The 19585-nt window shown below is 45.6% G+C and overlaps 1 protein-coding gene across 1 annotated transcript in view; it reads left to right on the forward strand.

The window, feature by feature from the left end:
- Positions 1 to 16586, forward strand: part of TMEM145 (transmembrane protein 145) — a 30095-nt gene extending 13509 nt beyond the window's left edge. The window contains exons 6-15 of the mRNA XM_026715383.2: positions 830 to 914; positions 2481 to 2552; positions 3048 to 3116; positions 4666 to 4746; positions 5933 to 6011; positions 7666 to 7759; positions 8956 to 9128; positions 9862 to 9982; positions 11630 to 11830; positions 15309 to 16586. Of these exons, the coding sequence (XP_026571168.1) occupies positions 830 to 914; positions 2481 to 2552; positions 3048 to 3116; positions 4666 to 4746; positions 5933 to 6011; positions 7666 to 7759; positions 8956 to 9128; positions 9862 to 9982; positions 11630 to 11830; positions 15309 to 15530 (1197 nt within the window). The 3' untranslated portion in view covers positions 15531 to 16586. The remainder of the gene's footprint in view (positions 1 to 829; positions 915 to 2480; positions 2553 to 3047; positions 3117 to 4665; positions 4747 to 5932; positions 6012 to 7665; positions 7760 to 8955; positions 9129 to 9861; positions 9983 to 11629; positions 11831 to 15308) is intronic.
- The last annotated feature ends 2999 nt before the right edge of the window (positions 16587 to 19585 follow it).

Here is a 19585-nt window from a genome sequence, read left to right on the forward strand (position 1 = left end):
GAAGGAAGGAAGGAAAAAGGAAAACAAAGAGGGAAGAAGAAAGGAAGGAAGGGAGGAAGGAAGGAAGGAAGGAAGGAAGGAAGGAGAAAGGAAAACGAAGAGGGAAGAAAAAGGAAGGAAGGAAAGAAAGGAGAATGAAGAGGGAAGGAAGGAAGGAAGGAAGGAAGGGAGGAAGGGAGGGAGGAGAGAGAAAGGAAGAGGGAAGGAAGAAGGAAGGAAGGAAAGAGAAAGGAGAATGAAGAGGGGAGGAAGGAAGGAAGGAAAGGAAGGAGAGAGAAAGGAATACGAAGAGGGAAGAAAAAGGAAGGAAGGAAAGAGAAAGGAGAATGAAGAGGGAAGGAAGGAAGGAAGGAGGGAGGAAGGAGGGAGGAGAGAGAAAGGAAAATGAAGAGGGAAGGAAGAAGGAAGGAAGGAAAGAGAAAGGAGAATGAAGAGGGGAGGAAGGAAGGAAGGAAAGGAAGGAGAGAGAAAGGAAAATGAAGAGGAAAGGAAAAAGGAAGGAAGGAGAGAAAAAGGAGAATGCAGAGGGAAGGAAGGAAGGAAGGAAGGAAGGAGAGAGAAAGGAGAATGAAGAGGGCAGGAAAAAAGGATATAATGAGAGTGAGGGAGGGTCTGAGGGAAGTCCTGCCTTACCACTTGGCCACCACAGGTGCCCCCGACCCGACTGACGTCAAGCTGGCCACACCTACCATGGCCACATCCACCCCAGCCACGTCCAACTCGCCACCCCCAAGGTCAGACACAACCCTGATGCGGCCCTCAATGAAATCGAGTTTGACACCCCTGCATTAAGGTTCTCTGCTGATGATCAGCCCCTTCTCTTGGACAGGGTGACGGCTTGGAACTGGAATACGAGATGATTTTGACGAACGGCAAATCGTTCTGGACACGTCATTTTTCCGCGGATGAATTTGGTAAGATTTTCGGTAGCTCCGTACGGTTCCCCTTCCAGCAGCCCGCAGGGGGAATATCCCAGAATCCCCTGCAACCCCTGCAAGAGTTTAAAAAAGTCAGGCCAAGATGACGAAAGCTTTGCAGGAAGCAAAGCAGTTCAAGAGATTCTGAGTCCTTTTTGAAGCTCTGCGTATTCTGGTCATTTTTTTTCTGGTACTATTATAATTAATTTGAATGCTTCTGTTTTTGGCAGCATTCCACAGCACTGATAGGCATGTGCTTATCTTGGGGGACTGTTTGAGTTTAATTCCGGCTGGGAATGAAAACAATTCCCAGTGTTGCAATAAAATAGGTTTTGTTTTTAAAACAAGCTTGTGAATAATTAGTTTACGAAGCCTGGGTCAGAACAACCTCAGCTTAAGCGTGGGAACTTTCTGCCCTGCCTTATCTATCTATCTATCTATCTATCTATCTATCTATCGATCGATCGATCGATCGATCGATCGATCGACCGACCTACCTACCTACCTACCTATCTACTTACTTACTTAACTTATTGATTGATTGATTGATTGATTGAATTGTTATTGCTGCCTATTCACCCATGGCGACTCGAGGCAGCTTACAGAATATAAAACCACATTTAAAACAATAAAAACTAAGAAAAAGGAATCAAATCAGTGAATAAAGTACAATAGAACAAAATCAACCCCCAATTCCCACCTACTCTCCCTGGACCAACCACAGCAGATCTCACGAGCCATTGGATGGGCTCCATCCCGCTCTGGGTTCCCCGGGCCTGCTGGCAGAACCAGGTCTTCAGTACCTTACGGAAGAGTATTAGAGAGGAGGCCATCCTAATCTCCTGGGGGGCGGGGTGATGTTCCAGAGAGAGGGAGCCACCACAGAGAAGGCCCTTCCTTCTGGGTCCCACCAGGTGTATCTCCCTGGGGTTGGGACCTGTAACATTTCCTGCCTCCCTGCTCTAACGGGTCGGGTAGATGGGACCAGTAAGAGACGGATCGTTTATGGCATCTGGACAAAGATGGATGTTGAACATTATAGCCAACCCAAACAAACCCCAGTTCTGCCTGAGAAAGAGAGCAAACCATTACAAATATCCTGGTATTTTTAACTTTTGAGTGTCAGTAGAGTCTTTTTTTTAGCAGAATAAAGAAAAAATGTAGAGCGGTAGGAGCAGACAGAAAAAGGAAAAAGGAACAACAACATTACATATACACACACACACAGAGGATTCTCTCATGGGTACATAAATACACAAAGAAGCTTCTCACCCAGAACTGAAGAAGCTCCTTGGATGAGAAGTGAAGCATCTTCAAAGAAAAATTAGAAAGTCCAGTTGCCTCTTGAAAAAAGCACCTTTGGGACAAGTTTGAAGAATACCTCTCTAATGGCAGATGTCCTTTTAGTGAAGGGGTCCCCAAACTTGGCAACTTTAAGACTTGTAAACTTCAACTCCCAGAATTCCTCAGGAGTTGAAGTCCACAAGTCTTAAAGTTGCCAAGTTTGGAGACCACTGTTTTAATCTATCCTTTTTTTCTTCTTCCTGTTTTTTTTTTCTTCAGGTATCCTGGAAACTGACATCACCTTCCTACTTATATTCATCCTGATCCTCATCATTTCTTGCTATTTTGGCTGTGAGTACTAAAGAATCTTGGTGCTGGTGAACCTGGTTCATGACTTCCTGTTTCTGATTGAATGTGATTGATGACATTAGATTTGAGCAAATGCAGTTCCTTGACTTATGGCCACAAATAGGACCAGAATTTCCCATCGTTAAGATGTTACAATTCTACGTCAGCTCAGATCCAGTTTTAAAATCATTTTTACGAAAATTGCTAAGCGAATGGTGGTCATCAAATAGAATTTCTGAACGGGCATTTCCAGCAAAAAAAACAACAACACAAAGGTATCACAATCACAATCAAATCACTGTGAAGCAGTATATAAATCTAAGTGCTGTTGCTCTTGCTATCGTATGATTGCAGGAGACTGCAATCCGTCATAAAGAGGAGCCAGTTGACAAGCACCTGGATTGCAGGGGTGGTGCTACACTGGTAAGATTGTGGAATCGGTGGCAGACACGCTGAATTGTAATAATGATTTTTCCTTTGGCTTTGCTTTTTTCCCAGATCTGTTGAAAGGCCGCCAACTTTTGCACACCACATACAAAATGTTCATGACAGCAGCTGGAGTAGAAGGTAAGTTTGAGGAAAACCAGGGAGCCAGTGTGGTCTAGTGGTTAAGGTTCCTGTCTAGAAAGCGGGAAACCGTGAGTTCTAGTCCTGACTTAGGCACAAAAAGCTGGCTGGATGACTTTGGGCCAATCACCAGGAGATGGTGAGTTCTAGTCCTGCCTTAGACATGAAAAGTAGCTGGTTTACTTTGGGTGAATTGCCAGGAAATGGTGAGTTCTAGTTCCGCCTTAGGTATGAAAGCAGCTGGGTTATTTTGGGCCGATCACCAGGAGATGGTGAGTTCTAGTCCCATCTTAGCCGTGAAAGTCAACTGGGTGACTTTGCTTAAGGGAAAGGGAATTCCTATTAAAATTATTTCCACCTGTAGTATAGGCTTGGATTTAGAAGATAAAGTATTTTCCTTTGAGCTGACCTGCATTCCTGTGATTTTGCGTCTGCATCTTCCACTTTAAAAAAGAATAGCTGCATTTTCTGTAACAGATGGTAAGGAACAGATTGCATCTAAATATTCACATTGGTAGCTGTATAAATAACGGCAGTTCTGCGATTCCCGGAATTGTTTTGGGAAAGGGCAGGTGGAGACAGGTGGTAGCGGAAGAAATTAGAAAATATGAGGGTTGTCATTTAAGATCCAATAATAGAAAGAAGAGAGATGCCAAAACTAAGGAAAGAGCAGTGACTGAAATCTGCCAGGTGCAAAGAATCAAGACCATGCATTAAGTTACAATTCAGGATATTTATTGCTCAAGTCTAGGCACAGGAATCTAATCAATCACAGTTCAACGGTAAATTGGCACCAGATAAGGGTCAATAGAATTCAAGAGGAGTTGGATGCAGACTTTTGTAGGAATGCATTGATTCTCAGTCAATGACTTGTTTAACTCTGCCCCCCAACTCTGCTTACTTTTCTACAAATCCCCCCCATGTCATTATTATATGTTACTGTTCTGACCCAAGCCTTGTTCAAATCAAACAAACACAAGTATGTATAAAAGCAAACCTCTTTTAATGTGGCGCTGTGAATTCTGTGCATTCACAGCCAAGAGTCATTCAAAACTAATTCTCCCGAATAAGAGCAAGCCCTTTCAAGGTTGCGAAAGGCTAATTGCAGATAAATATCCCAAGCCAGAAGTTTCCAAAAACAAACCGGAGTAAGCAAGGCTTCAACAAGGACTCTAAGTAGAAAGAAACTTCTTTGCTTCCTGCAAAGAAGCCAACCCCGAAGGCTGGCTTTTATCCCTTATGGGAGAGACCATCACTTTCCAGCCTTACTCTGAGTTGCCCATGCTGCTTCATCTGCTCTTTCTTTCGAGCAGCCGTGCGCGCACACGCACTGAGAACAGGCTCCCCGGGGTCCTCTTTGTCACTGCTGCCAGACTCCACGACCTCTGAAGACAGCACCCCACTCTGCAATAGTCCTGGCCCCATCCCTGCATCACACGCAGGCCCCGCGCCTGAGTCCTCGCTCTCAGAGACCTCAGCTGTCCGCACCTGCTGCCGGCGAACCACAACAGTTACATGCACGTTATGTGTTTCCTATTTTCTTCTCCAGTGCTCAGCCTGATGTTCTTCTGCATATACTGGGGCCAGTATGCAAGTGACGGGATTGGAAACGACAGTCTGAAGATCTTGGGTAGGTTATCAGGGATGGGCTTTCCCATTTACCGGATGGATTCCCATTAAGCCATGATTTGTGGAACCGCCACAGTCACTGGTTTCACACATAACATGAAACCATCAACTATGATGAACAAGCCATAATGTCTATGTTGACACCTCATCTGGATCTGGGACTTGGTTTCTTTGTTCTTGGGGAAGTGTAAGTGAACCAAGCCAGCTGTGTCAGGAATTTATCGCATTGATCAGACCACGGAAAACCTTGTGGGCTCCACTTCATGGGAATGGGCCAGGTTCCATTCTTGGCCCCACCTACAATTTCCGATATCTCGGGTTGAAAAGTTACAGTTTGAAACTTAGAGAACTCCAGTATCGTTTAGTGTAGGGTCCCTGTTTCCAGATAAGTGGAACTCTCGGCTCTCAGAATTTTCAGCCATAGAGGTTCTGGTTAGGGGATTATGGGAACTGAAGTCCATATCTATGGAAGCTGCAGAAACTTACATTTTGCTTGTTCAGCTTTCAGCCTTCTTCACTCGCTAAAACTGTTGGAACTTTGGCGATATGAGGTGGAGGAGGATGGAAGTTGTCATCCACCGTATCTGGAGAGACCTAAGTTAGATAGAGTAGAGACTAGAACAGAATAGCAGAGTTAGAAGGGACCTTGGAGGTCTTCTAGTCCACCCCCCTATTCAGGCAGGAAACCCTATCCCATTTCATACAAATTGTTATCCAACCTCTTCTTAAAAACTTCCAGTGTTGGAGCATTTACAACTTCTGGAAGGATGTTGTTCCACTTATTAATTCACTGTCAGGAAATTCCTCCTTAGTTCTAAGTTGCTTCTCTCCTTGATTAGTTTCCACCCGTTGCTTCTTGTCCAGCCCTCAGGTGCTTTGGAGAATAGCTTGACTTCCTCATCTTTGGGGCAGCCCCTGAGATATTGGAACGCTGCTATCCTGTCTCCCCCAGTCCTTCTTTTCATCAGACTAGACATACCCAGTTCCTGCAACTGTTCTTTATGATGTTTTAGCTTCCAGTCCCCTAATTCTCTTTATGACACTTCTGCACAGATAAGATGCAATCGACCATATTAAGTTTTATGGAGCGGTGTTGTGCCTCAGCCCATCCTTATGAAGACTATTTTAAATCTTTTACTGCCTTAGGTTCACATACTTATCTCCTTTTTTTCTCTCCCCAATTCCAGCCAAGCTCCTTTTTTCTGTCAGTTTTCTGATCTTCCTTCTGATGCTCATTCTCCTGGGAAAAGGATTCACGGTCACCAGGTACCAGCACAGCCGACGGCAGGGGCGTGGAACCATAGAGACGGTGATAGGGTGGGATTACAGAGAGGGAGGGATGGGCTGAATTGGATACGTACCCACCGGACTGTCGTAACTTCGAACAGTGGCTAAGCAACGGGTCATAAACCGAGGACTACCTATAGAGAACTGTAGCTTTAGGAAAAGGAACGATTTTACCGCTCTGACCACATCTGTGCTTCCTATCATTCTAAAGGAGGATCCAAAGGGGAAGAAGAAATGTAGAAAAAATTGTTGAGTTAGGAAGCGGAGCACGTGTGAACCATATTGAGGTGGAAAAAGCAACAGAGATTGGGAAGTTGAGCGATGTTCAAAAATTCTGCAGTTGGAACTAATCGTAGAGGTGGTATTTAGCCCATTCGGACCGGTTCTGGTGTACCGGTAGCGGAAATTTTGAGTAGTTTGGAGAACTGGCAAATACCACCTCTGGTTGGCCCCACCCATCTACCCCCATTATTCCATCTTCTATATTCTCTTGATTTTTTTTTAGTTCAGCTGACTCGCGGGGCAGAGTGGATTGCCGTGCCTCCGCTGAGCTAAAAAAAACAGCACAGCGTTGATACAGAGGGTGGTGTTGAGCCCTTTTAGCACGTGCGTAAAGCGCACTCTCAGAAACGGTGGGGGGAAAGGGGTTTGAAAGCGCAAGTGCGGCAGCTTGGACACCGAAAATGCATTCCATAAGTAGTTTTTCAAAGATAGTAACTAGGTGACTGAAGTTTCTGCTGTGCAAATTTCTAACTGGAGAACATGATTGATGACTCTGGGCTATGGATGTGTCTCCCTGGAGAATGTGATGTCAACTAAAAGGATACTCCTTTGGTCTTTTTAGCTGCCAGAAAAAGTGAGTGGGGGAAAACAAGGCATTCCTTAAATGCCAAGATCAGGGGTGTCCAACCTTGGCAACTTTAAGACTTGTGGACTTCAACTCCCAGAATTCCTCAGCCAGCTGGCTGAGGAATTCTGGGAGTTGAAGTCCACAAGTCTTAAAGTTGCCAAGGTTGGACACCCCTGGCCTAGATAATCATCCCGCCAGCCCAAAGTTGTCGCAGCATAAGAAGGTGATTGGAGAGCATGATGGATGACTTTTGGAGATGGATGTGTCCCACTGGAGAAGTCACATCCAGGGGGTGGGGGGAAGACCAGGGTCAAGGGGGAAAGGTATGATGTGATTGAGTACCAGCTGCACCCAGCTAACACCAACATAGCCACTTCAAAATAAATCAATTTTCTTTTCTCTGAGAGATGCGGCTAGAGACTTTTGATTTGAGTGAAGGTGGATTTGTTGGAGCTCTGACATATGAATTACGATACACCCAGAGGGGGAAAACCAGGGTCAAGGGTGACAACGAATGATGTGTCTCAGAGTCAGCTAGGCCCAGGCAATGCTGGACATTTTAACACCCAATAAATCCTTTTTGGAAGTTTTGGAAGTTTGGCTCGAGGCTCATGATTTAAATGGGGCAACTGCAGGAATCCTGACACCACCCCTGACTAAAAGGATTGTGGAGAATAGCTTGGGATTTGTGTTGTTGTGTTCTTAAGGGGAAAGAAGTTTGTTAGCCTACAAGGCAGTGTTTCCTTTTTCATAATTCTGGCTCATGGCTCCTTGTTTTGGCAGGGGTCGGATCAGTCACACAGGGTCCATCAAGCTCTCGGTGTACATGACTCTGTACACCATCACGCATGTTGTGCTGTTTATCTACGAGGCTGAGGTGAGTTCCCTTCCCGTTTCAGCTACGTACACTTTGCGGGCCACACAGATTTAGTTTGCATTTTTCTGTGTTCTGGTTATTTCCTAGATCACACGGTCTTTCCTGCCGTGGTTCCCAACTGCAAAAATAGTTGTTGTCTCCCGCCACCCCAGCAATGTGCTAGCACTCCTAACCACAAGAAGCTTGCGCGTCTTCTCAGCTTAGATGAGTCAGGAATTTGATTTAATGTAAATTCCCTGCCTAGTTTGTCTTGCAAATCGTCAAGAACCAACAAAGGAGAATTATTTATTAGCTCCGGGTTGAAATGAGAGAGCCTCGGTGCTCTCCGAGTGTGGTGATTTTTGCGCTGATGTTTTGTTACCAAATTAGGTGTCAACATCAGTGCTAGGAGGAAGTGGGGATTTGGGAGGAGGAGCGGACGTAGAAGCAAGAGGAAACTGTGGGGTCCTTGGCGGTCCCTGAGCTTGGACGTTTTCTTGCAGATGTTTTCATGACCCAACTAGGTAACATCATCCGTTTCAGAAGGGAGTGGGGTTTATAAACACAGAACAAACCTCACTCCCTTCTAGCACTGATGATGTTACCTGGTTGGATCGTGAAACGTCTGCAAGAAAATTATCAAGCTCTTAAGAGCACCAAGGTCATCCCGAACCATCAATAAATTAGGGTAAGGCTTAACTTTGTTGCACTTTGTTGCACAACTTCGTAGCACGAACTATAATTAGTGTCAACTAAAAAAATATCCCTTTGGTCTTTTTAATTGACAGCAGAAAGGGAGTGGGGGAAAGCAGTGAACTCCTTAAATGCCTCAGATAATGGCCTTGGCAGCTCAAAGTTGTCCCCGGGCAAGAATATTACTGGAGAGTATGGTTGATGACTCTTGGCTATGGATGTGTCCCATTGGAGAATATACATCCAGGGGTGGGGGGGAAGACCAGGGTCAAGGGGAAAATGAGTGATGTATTTTAGCGTCAGCTGCGCCCAGCTAACGCTGACATGGTCACTCCTAATAAATCAAATTTTTTACTCTGAGATTTGAATGGGGGTGGCAGCTTGCTACCCCACTACAATGAATCTAGAAATCTCCATAACTGATTAGTGGGGGAAATCATCTTGCTCTGCGGAAATTGTGCAGCTTTTTTTAATCGTTACTTCCCCAAGTTTTTTATACCCACTTCCTTCCTTTCGGTGCTCAGTTCTTCGATCAGGCTCAAGTACTGTACACCTACGAATCTCCGGCTGGTTATGGCTTGATTGCTTTGCAGTTTGTGGCTTACATCTGGTTCTGCTACGCGATACTCATCACTCTCAAGCAATTCCCGGAGAAACAACCTTTCTACGTGCCATTCTTTGCTGCTTATACCCTTTGGTCAGTAAGTTTAGAAGATTAACAGGGCAGGAAAAATATTTTTTTGGTGGGGGTCCTGTCAAAAGGTATTAATTTGTTCATTAAAATTTATATGCTGCCTGTCTCACTCTCTCTCGAGTGACTCCAGGAGACTTACAATAGTATAAAAACATGAAGGCATTAAAATCTTTGATAACACATAAATAAAAGATTAAGTAACTGAATATGAAGAGCCGTGGTGGCGCAGAGGTTAGAATGCAGTATTGCAGGCTAATATTCTGCCGACTGCTAGCAGTTCAATCCAGACCAACTCCAGGTTTATTCAGCTTTCCCTCCTTCCGAGGTGGGTCAAATGAGGACCCGGATTGTTGGGGTCAAGAGGCTGACTCAGTAAACTGCCTAGAGAGGGCTGGAAAGCACCATGAAGCAGTCTATAAGTCTAAGTTCTATTGCTATGTCCCAGTTCCACCATTGTTATGTTGGCTGCTAGAGGTCCCTCCATGAAGGCTTAGTTGTTAGTTTAAGGCAGTGTTTCTTAGCCTTGGCAGCCTTAAGATGGGTGGACTTCAACTCCCAGAATTCCCCAGCCAGCATGTAAACACAGGAACTGGCCATCAGTCACTTGTTTCAGTGCTGTTGTAACTTTGAATGATCACGAAATGAACGGATGTTAAGTCAAGGACCATTTGACACGAAGTCTAATGCTTAAGGCAGGAAGATCTGCATCCTTAGCCAGCGTCTTGTTCTTGTGTAGGTTTTTTGCCGTCCCGGTCACCGCGCTTATCGCTAACTTTGGCATACCAAAATGGGCTCGGGAGAAAATAGTCAACGGCATTCAACTAGGGATTCATTTCTACGCTCACGCGGTTTTCCTGGTAAGAATTTTCACATCACCTAAAATTTTTAATTCCTGTGACAGGCCTTTTCTCACCCCGCCCCTCCAAGATGGCGGCATGCGTAGACACTGTGGCTTTGAGCTCCTGGTGTCATAGTGGGGTGTGTGGGCGTATTATTCATGTTGTCTTGTATTCTTGCACAGACTGCACCAGTAGAGGCTAAACCCGTGATGGCAAACTTATGGCACGTGTGTGCACACAGAGCCATTTCTGCGGGCACGCAAGCCCCAGCCAAATTTACCTGCACTGCGCATGCGTGCACCTCCCAGCTGATTTTTGACCTGTTTGAGCCGTTTTTGCCCTCCCGGAGGCTCAAAGGAAGCCTCTGCTGCCTCAGAAAGCCGAAAAACAGGCCTTCTGGAAATACCGGAAATGCCGAAACGGGCCTGTTTTTTTGGCCTCCGGAGGCTGCAAAGGCTTCCCTCGAGCCTCCGGGAGGGTGAAAACAGCCTCAAACGGGCCAAAAATCAGCTGGGGGGCACATGCATGTGCAGTGCAGGTAAGAGGGCGAGGCGGGGTGTTGCGCGCACATGCATGGACGGGAGCATTGCATTGTGGGTGCCGACATGCACGTGCGCTTTCGGCACACCACAACAAAAAGGTTCGCCATCACTGGGCTAAACCAATTTCGTTTTATGCATGGTGTACAATGACAATAAAGGCTTTGGACTTTGAACTTTAATGCTCAGAAACAGTGGCTCGGATGCTCAGCACGTTGGGCTAAACTGAAATGGGTTTGGGCAGCTTATGTTTTAGAGTAGAGGATCTTCTCCCCCTCCCCCCCCCAACCTTTGGAGTACCAGGGACTGGTTCTGTGGAGAGAGGTTTTTCCATGGACTGAGGGGTGTGTGGTTTCATGTGCTGCCTGCATCCCACGGATGGGGCTTCGCTTGCTTGCGTGGCCCAGTTTCTGGCATGCCCTGGACCTGTGCCAGTCCATGGGGACCCCTGATCTAGGGACTTGGGGTTGTCTTAATGTCCTGTTGTCTTAATGTGCTGTTGAGGCAGGCCTTTGTGCTAAGCTGCAATTTATTTGGACATGTTATGTGTAGATAGCAATTGAGAAACTGAGTTTAGTGTCTAACCAGGTTATGGTTGTCTCAAATATGCTTTTTCAAGAGGCAACTTATTTTTCTTTGAAGACGTTTCGCTTCTGATCCAAGAAGCTTCTTCAATTCTGAAGCTTCTGAAGATTTTTCACTTCTGATCCAAGAAGCTTCTTCAGTTCTGAAGCTTCTGAAGACATTTTGCTTCTCATCCAAGAAGCTCCTTCAGTTCTGAAGCTTCCGAAGATGTTTCGCTTCTCATCCAAGGAAGCTTCTTTAGTTCTTCAGAATCTTCAGAACGGAGGAAGTTTCTTGGATCAGAAGTGAAATGTCTTTCAAAGAAAACCGAGAAAGTCCAGTTGCCTTTTGCAAAAGAAAAGGCACTTTTGGGACAGATTGTGTTTTAAGTTGTGTGAATCTAGCCAGTTGCAGACTATCCATCAAAACGCTGATGAAATAGCTTGCTGGAGAAGGAAGAAGAAAGAGGAAGGTGACTTTTTTCCACAGAGGAAGAAGGACTTGCCATCGGAAACGTGGTGGCTTCATCCGGCTGTTCTCTCGTCCTCCTTCCTTTCCACAGATTATAACCAGGCCCTCGGCCGCCAATAAGAACTTCCCGTACCACGTGAGGACGTCACAGATTGGGATCGTCGAGGAGGCGGCCACGGGGGCCAAATTTCCGCACCACGTCTACGGCAACGTGACGTTCATCAGTGACTCGGTGCCCAACTTCACGGAGCTGTTCTCCATCCCCCAGAGTACGGGAAGCAACACCAGCAATGTGAGAATTGGAGAGGGTCCCGTCTGAGCCTCCCCTTCCTTAAATGGTTAGGACATTAGAGCTGACCAAACAAAACACCTTTGTGGAATTGCACATGATGTCCTTAGGTGGCCCCCCTTTTTTTTTTTATAAACATGGGATAGAACAGGGGTGCTTAAATCCGGCCCCGTGGAAATAGGAAATGAACCGGCCTGCGGTGCCTCTGGCGGCTAAAATGCCCCCTCCGCGCCTTGTTTTTTTACCCTCCAGCCTCCTGCAGCGCTCTGCTGGCCAAAAATGGGCCATAAACAGCAGCAAATATGGGCCAAGAAAGCCAGAAAACAGGCCCAAAAGGGGCTGAAAAATGGGCCCCAAACAGGTTGAAAATAGCTCAAAAACTGGGGCCCAAACAGGCTGAAAACCAGGCCAATAATGGCAAAAAAAAAAAAAACAGCCCAAAAACTGTCCATGCCAAACCCCCGGCCGCCAGCCCGCAGAGGAGAACTATAATTCTGATCTGACCCTCGAAGAAATCCAGTGTGAAACCCCTGGTGTACAGAATAAGAAAGGTGATCTAGTTAGAGATACGCACATTCTTCTCTGGTGAATCTCCATCAATGTCATCTTCCTTACTCTCTACAAATGGTTGCTTGATTCTCAAAAACAGGGATCTCCAAATCTGGCAACTTTAAGACTTGTGGACTTCAGCTGGCTGGGGAATTCTGGGAGTTAAAGTCCAACAAGTCTTAATGTTGCTGAGTTTGGAGACGCCTCCTCCGAAGGACCGCTGCTTATTCTGCCTCTGCTGTCCCATAAGCCTCGTCCAGGCCAGAGGCAGCAAACTCTGGGTTTCTATCCCTGAGGACATAACAGATAATCCAAGGGTGACTTTGACCAGAAGTCAAAGAGAGGTCACTGCAGATAGCCTTTTTTCTATCCTTCTGTCCTTCTTTCAAACCAATGACATCCTTTGCAAGGACGACATCTCTATGGTTCTGCAATGGTTACCTTTCTCATCTGTGTCTTATCTTTCCACGTTTCCCTGCCTAGCTGAGATGCTAGCCATAGCCATAGCACTTAGGTTTATATAACTGCTTCACACAGTGCTTTACAGCCCGCTCTGAGCTGTTTACAGAGTCAGCATATTGCCCGTAATAATCTGGCTCCTCATTTTAGCGACCTCGGAAGGATGGAAGGCTGAGTTAACCTTCAGCCAGTCAGGATCAAACTACTGGTGATCGGCAGAGCTAGCCTGCAATTATGCATCCCAACCACTGCGCCACCATGGCTCTTGCTAAGGATTCTTGTTTCCATATAATCCAAAAACTGTAGGCAGATCGCCCCCTTCCCTTCAGGGTTTGCCCAAAGTTATAATATTTAGATCTTCCATCTAGGCTAGCTTCATAATCCAAAAGGCTGTAGAGGAAAGGATGGGTATAGAGCAGGGGTCTCCAACCATGGCAACTTTAAGACTTGTAGACTTCAATTCCCAGAATTCCTCAGCCAGCAAAGCTGCCTCAGGAATTCTGGGTCCACAACTCTTAAAGTTGCCAAGGTTGGAGAGCCCTGGTGTAGCTTACCCAGCCTGCAACTTGCAAACTTAAAGGTGATAACGCCAAGGATACAACTGGCAACGTTTGTGGGATGACAATGTCATAAGGCACTTGTGATTGTGACGTAATGGACAACTATGCACACACTGTATCTCCACTTAGCTTATGAGGTTTCATGGCGTATATATGGCACCATCACACAGAACAAGTGGACTCCTTTCTCCATGCACTAGAGTAGGTGTAGAGTTTGCTACCTTCCACACCTTCCACACTGACATAGTTCTACATTGCTTTTGCACTCAGAATAACAGAGTTGGAAGGGACCTTGGAGGTCTTCTAGTCTAACCCCCTCCGGCTCAGGCAGGAAACCCCATACCGTTTCTGACAAATAGCTCTCCAATCTCTTCTTAAAACCCACCAGTGTTGGAGCACTCACAACTTTGAGAGGTGAGTGGTTCCTATTCTGTCCTGTCTCATGCAGAGAGGTGGATTTGAGGCTGTGCAGATGCAGACAGATAATTCCACAAAACATCCATAACAAAGTACATTTATTGGTACATCAGGTATCTTCATAACTCACATTTGCAACGAAGCTCTTCTATAATGACCAGTCCTTTGTATATCAGCATTGCAGGTAAAAGATGGTTATTTTCCTAACCCATCTTGTAGCGGTAAGCTGCTTATCAGTTCATGAGTCCAGGCAAGAATGGAGGATACCTCCCTCAGCCCCTCGAGGGTCAATTTAGTGACCAATCAGGATTACAGATGTAGCCACGTGACATGAACTACATTTCCCAGGATACCTTTAACTACATTTACCATGATGTCCTTAAGAGGACAGCTCATAATTCCTAAGTAACTATCCAACTCCCACAGACTGGCTGGGACAGCACAGTTCCACTGATGAATTGTTCTCATTCTTATGAGTTCTTGTTCCCTTTGGTTTGGCTATGCCATGCCAGACCAATCCGATCTCCCTGCAGACTGCCAAGGGTGCTGCTGTAGCTTGTGATGTCAGAGTAATTCATTAATTTGATCTAATGAATTTTTAAACCTGCTTGCTGGATAAATGAGTCTCCCTTGCCAGTTTACAGCAGTCAGCAAAACAATATGATAATAAGGTTACACAAAGGCATCCGCTTAAATTTTTATTTCTTTTTTTAAAAAAAGGCCATAACTCAGATCAAAGAAGAAGCGAAAAACATCCACAACGAATAAAACGTTAAATTAGGCCAGCCTGCTAAAAAAAGGAAAGAAAAACCAGCACAAGTGTTCTGACCTAGGCTTCCCTAAAGCATGAATCCAACTCCTCGTCCCGATAAAACTTCTTTTATTTAGGTTAAAATGAATCCCCTCTCCAGCAAAGTCCCAGCAAACAGTCTTTCATGAGATTTCACAACTACAGACCTTTATTAGGCTTGGAGAATTGCCAGGCCGATAGCTTCCAAACATCATGCTATAGCAGCAATTACTTGCCCTTACTCCCGAGTCGACCTTTGTTCTTTAACTGTTCCCTTCTCCCGGCAGCTCTGTGCATGTGCACCCTGGGAACAGGCTCCAGCTGTTCTTCTGCCCCACTGATCTCCAACTCCCAAGGCAGCTGATAACTGTCAGACGGTCCTGGCCCCATCTCTGCCTCTGATGCAGAGCCCTCGTCAGAGCCTTCCCCAGACTCCGGGACTGGCCCAGGTTCCTCCCCAACCTCCCCACTCTCCGAGTCTGCCGCCAGCTCCACTGGCAGGCCACAACAACAAGTCAAACCCACCTGGAATCGAAAGACAGTTCAAGGTGGCAGGATAATGTTCAGTTGTTCGACCTGCGTCCCTCCACGTCCCTTGATCTTATTGCTTTAGATTGGGGAGAGGAGGAAAGGGTGACAGAGACCATGGTTCTTTCTTTCCTGCCGGTGTTTATTTGGACTTTCTGCCTACTTTTTCCTCCTGCAGACCCGCAAGCAAATGGAAGACACCTCTTCTGCCGATCGTAGCCTGACCTCTAACTGCGTGGTCACTACCTCTGAGCTCAGCGGTGCCCCTGTGCTGTTGAAGCCCTCCCTGGGGAGCGAGACTCAGCCTCCGCCCTACCAACTCCATGCGCCCCAACTACACCAACATAACGGCTACACCGAGTATTTTAGCATGCATACAACCGGCGCTCGGCCCGTCTAAGGGTCCCTTGACTCTCCCTCTTGGCTAGACCGATTCCCATCTTGACTTTTTCTGGGCTTCCCTCTCTGGGCCTCACCCCCATCTTGGTTTTTCTCCTGGGACCCCTTTCACCTGTGGCATCTTCCCCTTTTGTCCAATCCTATCTTTCTGGGATCCTGCAACGATACCAGGAAGACAAGATTGGGTGGGTGGGTTCAGCCCTACTTTCCCCGCCACCTCCTGGCTCCTCCGCTGTGACCCAATTAGTCTGTAGGTCATATCTGGTCCTTCCCCCATGGGACAGTCTTAAGCTTTCCCAACCCCTCTGGGGTTGCTTCTGTGAGGGGAAGCCAAGCATTGAATGAACATGGGTGGAAATTCTCTTCGAGTTCACTCAGAGCAGGGGTGTGCCACTTTTACGATCTGTGGACTTCAACTCCCAGAATTCCTCAGCCGGCACAACCGCCTCAGGAATTCTGGGAGTTGAAGTCCACAGGTCGTAAACTTGGAGTGACAGGCCTATCTTCGGCTGACTTTTTCCTGTAGACCAGTGTTTTTTCCAACACTGATAACGAGTGGACTTCAACTCCCAGAATTCCTTAGCTAGCATGGCCAGCTGGAGAATTCTGGGAGTTGAAGTCCATACGTCTTAAAGTTGCCAAGGTTAGAAACACTGCTGTAGATCAAGATCATCTAGTTTTCCTCAGCCGCCATTGTGATTCAGTGGTTTTCCGGTCTGGATCCCACAATGAGGAACCAGATTTGCCTTGTAATTATATCTCCATGTTACATGACTGCATATGAACATTTTTTGGTCCACTTTTTTTTTTCTGCTACCTTGTGAAGATAGTTTGAATCTTCTAGGTCCCTCTGTCCTGGTTCCCCAGGGTAATTATGTTGTTCCTGTTAGTTCCTAGGAACTAAGTTACCCTGTGGTAAGATGAGCAGCCAATAAATTTGATAAATAAATAATAAACTAAAACGAAGGTGCTGTGGGTTCTGCTCCCTGATCATGGTGAATTTCTGAAAACCACAAGAGCACGTTTTTGCTTCCACCCCCCTTTTCTTTTGCCAAAATAAAGAGTATTCTCATGTTTCTATTTCACTGCGAAAGCATGTGACTCTTTCAGGGAAACATCTGCTTATAAAAGGAGGAAGAGATACCTGAACATGGAACATTTCTATTCTTTTTTTTTCTGGTAAAATTGCCTGTTGACCACAGAAGCTGACGATGTAATATACACTTCGCTTTCTTCCTTGGGATAATCTACAAAACTTATAGAACCAAACCTTTTTTTTTGTTAATGTGACACAGCAATCAGATAAGGATCCGTGGAAATGATAGTTCTGTGAAAGGATGAGATAGTTTCTTAATCTATTAAAGTAGCTATTTTTTTTTTTTAAAAAGGTGGAATTTTGTAACGAGACAGGCTTAGTTCAAAGCAAATCAGTGCTTTTACTCCTACATCATCTCATTACCAACAACATACATTGTTGGTTGATTTGAAGTGATTTAAGGCAACCCACCTTCAGAACAGCATTCGCTATAAAGAATAAAAAATACAACAGTGAACGAAAGTATATGTGTTGGACACAAATGCCTTTAACGCACTGCTTTTTAACCTTGGGAATTTTAAGACAGGTGGACTTCAATTCCCAGAATTCTCCAGCCATCCATGTTGGCTAGAGAATTCTGGGAACTGAAGTCCACTCATCTTACACGTCATTAGCATGCTGGCTGTGGGATTCTGGGAGTTGAAGTCCATATGTCTTGAAGTTCCCAAGTGTGGAAAACTTAGCTTTAGCAGCATCATTATATATATAGTACTGCAGAGAAGGGATCAGAGGTGGTATTCAGCAGGTTCTGAACAGTTCTGGAGAACCGTCAGTGAAAATTTGGAGTAGTAGTTCGGAGCCGCCTCTGACTGGCCCCGCCCCCATCTCTTCTCTGCCTCCAGAGTCCCAGCTGATTGGCTGGCCCACATTTGGTGCCCTGCGCAAGAGAACGGAGCTGGAAAGCGGGTTAGTGGGGTGGGGAGGGAATGGGGATTTTGCAGTATCTTTCCCCTGCCATCAAGCCACGCCCACCAAGCCAAGCCACACCCACAGAACCGATAGTAAAAAAACAAAAACGAATCCCAACCACTGGAAGGAATCATACTGGTTTTCAAGTGTTTCTGCTGACTTTATGAAGCTGATGGATTGAATTTTTTGTCAATATCCATGGGAAAATCAGTATCTCAACGATGTGCCTCTTTTTTCTTCTCAGAGCTCTGCAAAGCAAAATATTTCCATTCTGTGGTGCCTCTACTGAGGTGTGTAGATCACACTCATGCCATCATTAAAACGTTTCCTCCAGTCAGCCACAAAATAGCACTATTCAGAGGTGTCTGATGCCAGCTTTGCAAAATGCCACCTGATTAGTGTGGCATGAATTGGTAAGAATAGACTATCTTCTCACCGGCAGCTGCACTTGCTTGAACTTTTAATTTCAGAAAGTAGCTCATTTATCATATAATCACAGGTGGAAACTTTACAATTTTGTAGTGTGGTCTAGAAAAAGTAGCGGAATGCAGAAATACCAGGAACACATCAGCAGATCTCATCCATATAGCTTAGAGGCAGAAGCATCCAAGCACCTTTAACTAGTAGCCTAAAATCTTCGCTGGGATTCTGCATTTGGAAAAGCTCTTTACGGGTCCTCCATCTCCCGCACATTTGAGTTCTTTGCAAATGAACACTGTAAACGGTGAAGATGTTTCCCCGAACAACTTTTTAAAAATATATATTTATCCTGCATTTTTTAATAAATAACTTGAGGCAGCAAACATACCTAATACAGGTAATCCTTGACTTATCTCCAGAGATGAACCCAAAAAATTCCACTGCTGAGTTTCCATTGATAGTTGTGTTGTGGTTCGCCGGCAGCAGGTGTGGACGGCTGAGGGCTCGGAGTGGGAGGACTCAGATGAGGGGCCTATGTGTGATGCAGGGATGGGGCCAGGACCATCTGGGAGTGGAATGCTGCCTTTGGAGATTGTGGAGGCTGGCAGAGTGATGAAGAGGTCCCCAAGGAGCCCGTGCCCAATGCACGTGCGCGCAGGGCTGCTCAAAGGAAAGAGCAGCTGCAGCAGCATGGGCGACATGGGAGTAAGGCTGCAAGGTAATGGCCCCTCCCTGAGGAGATAAAAACCAGCTGAGAAACTGCAGTTTTTTGCAGAAGGCAAAGAAGTTTTACACTAGAGCCTAGTGGACACTAGAAATATCCGAGTTGGTGTTTGGAGACTCTTTGGTTTGAATTATTGCTTAGTAACTTTATCTGGTGTTCTTGGCAGCCTTGCAAAAGCTTGGCAAGGCTCTTTCTTATCGGAGCTAATTGGGTTGAAGCAACCTTTTAACCGTGAAGGAACGGGATTCGTAAAGAATCATTAAAAGATTGTGCTGTTGCCTTTGTCTTGTGTTTGCTTCCTTGGAACCAGGTTTGGGTCAGAACAAGTTGAGATTTGTCTCATTTTACAACCTTTCTTGCCACAGTTGTTAAGTGAATCAGTGCAGTTAAGTTAGTAACACAGTTGTTAAGTGAATCTGGCTTCCCCATTGACTTTGCTTGACAGGTCGCAAAAACTGATCATATGACCTCGGGACATTGCAACCGTCCCGAATACATGCCAGTTGCCAAGTACCTGAATTTTGATCACCTGACCATGGGGAGGCTGCAATGATCGTAAGTGCGCGAAAACGGTCGTAGGTCTCTTCAGTGTGGTTGTAACTTTGAACGGACACTAAATGAATGCTTGTACTCCTTCCTCCTCCTCCTGCTTGAATTGTCATCAAGCTTTCGATCCTGCATTGAATGTTGGGGCCCACCTCACCGGGTTCTTGTTATAGGGAAATAGGAAGAAGTATTAGATATGTTTGCTGTGTTATTTATATATATATAAAAAAATAAAGGTGGGAAATTTTTTTTTTTTAAAAGAACAGTATGCAGAGAACACATTGTAGCCGAAATATAAATGCTTAAAATGTGGGAAGCCCTGGGTTCCGCTTTTTTCATCTTCATTTAAGAGTTGTGGAAG

The sequence above is a fragment of the Pseudonaja textilis genome, chromosome 10 (assembly GCF_049901715.1).
Source record: "Pseudonaja textilis isolate UNSWEBS1 chromosome 10, rPseTex1.2, whole genome shotgun sequence".
Lineage (NCBI taxonomy): Eukaryota > Metazoa > Chordata > Lepidosauria > Squamata > Elapidae > Pseudonaja > Pseudonaja textilis.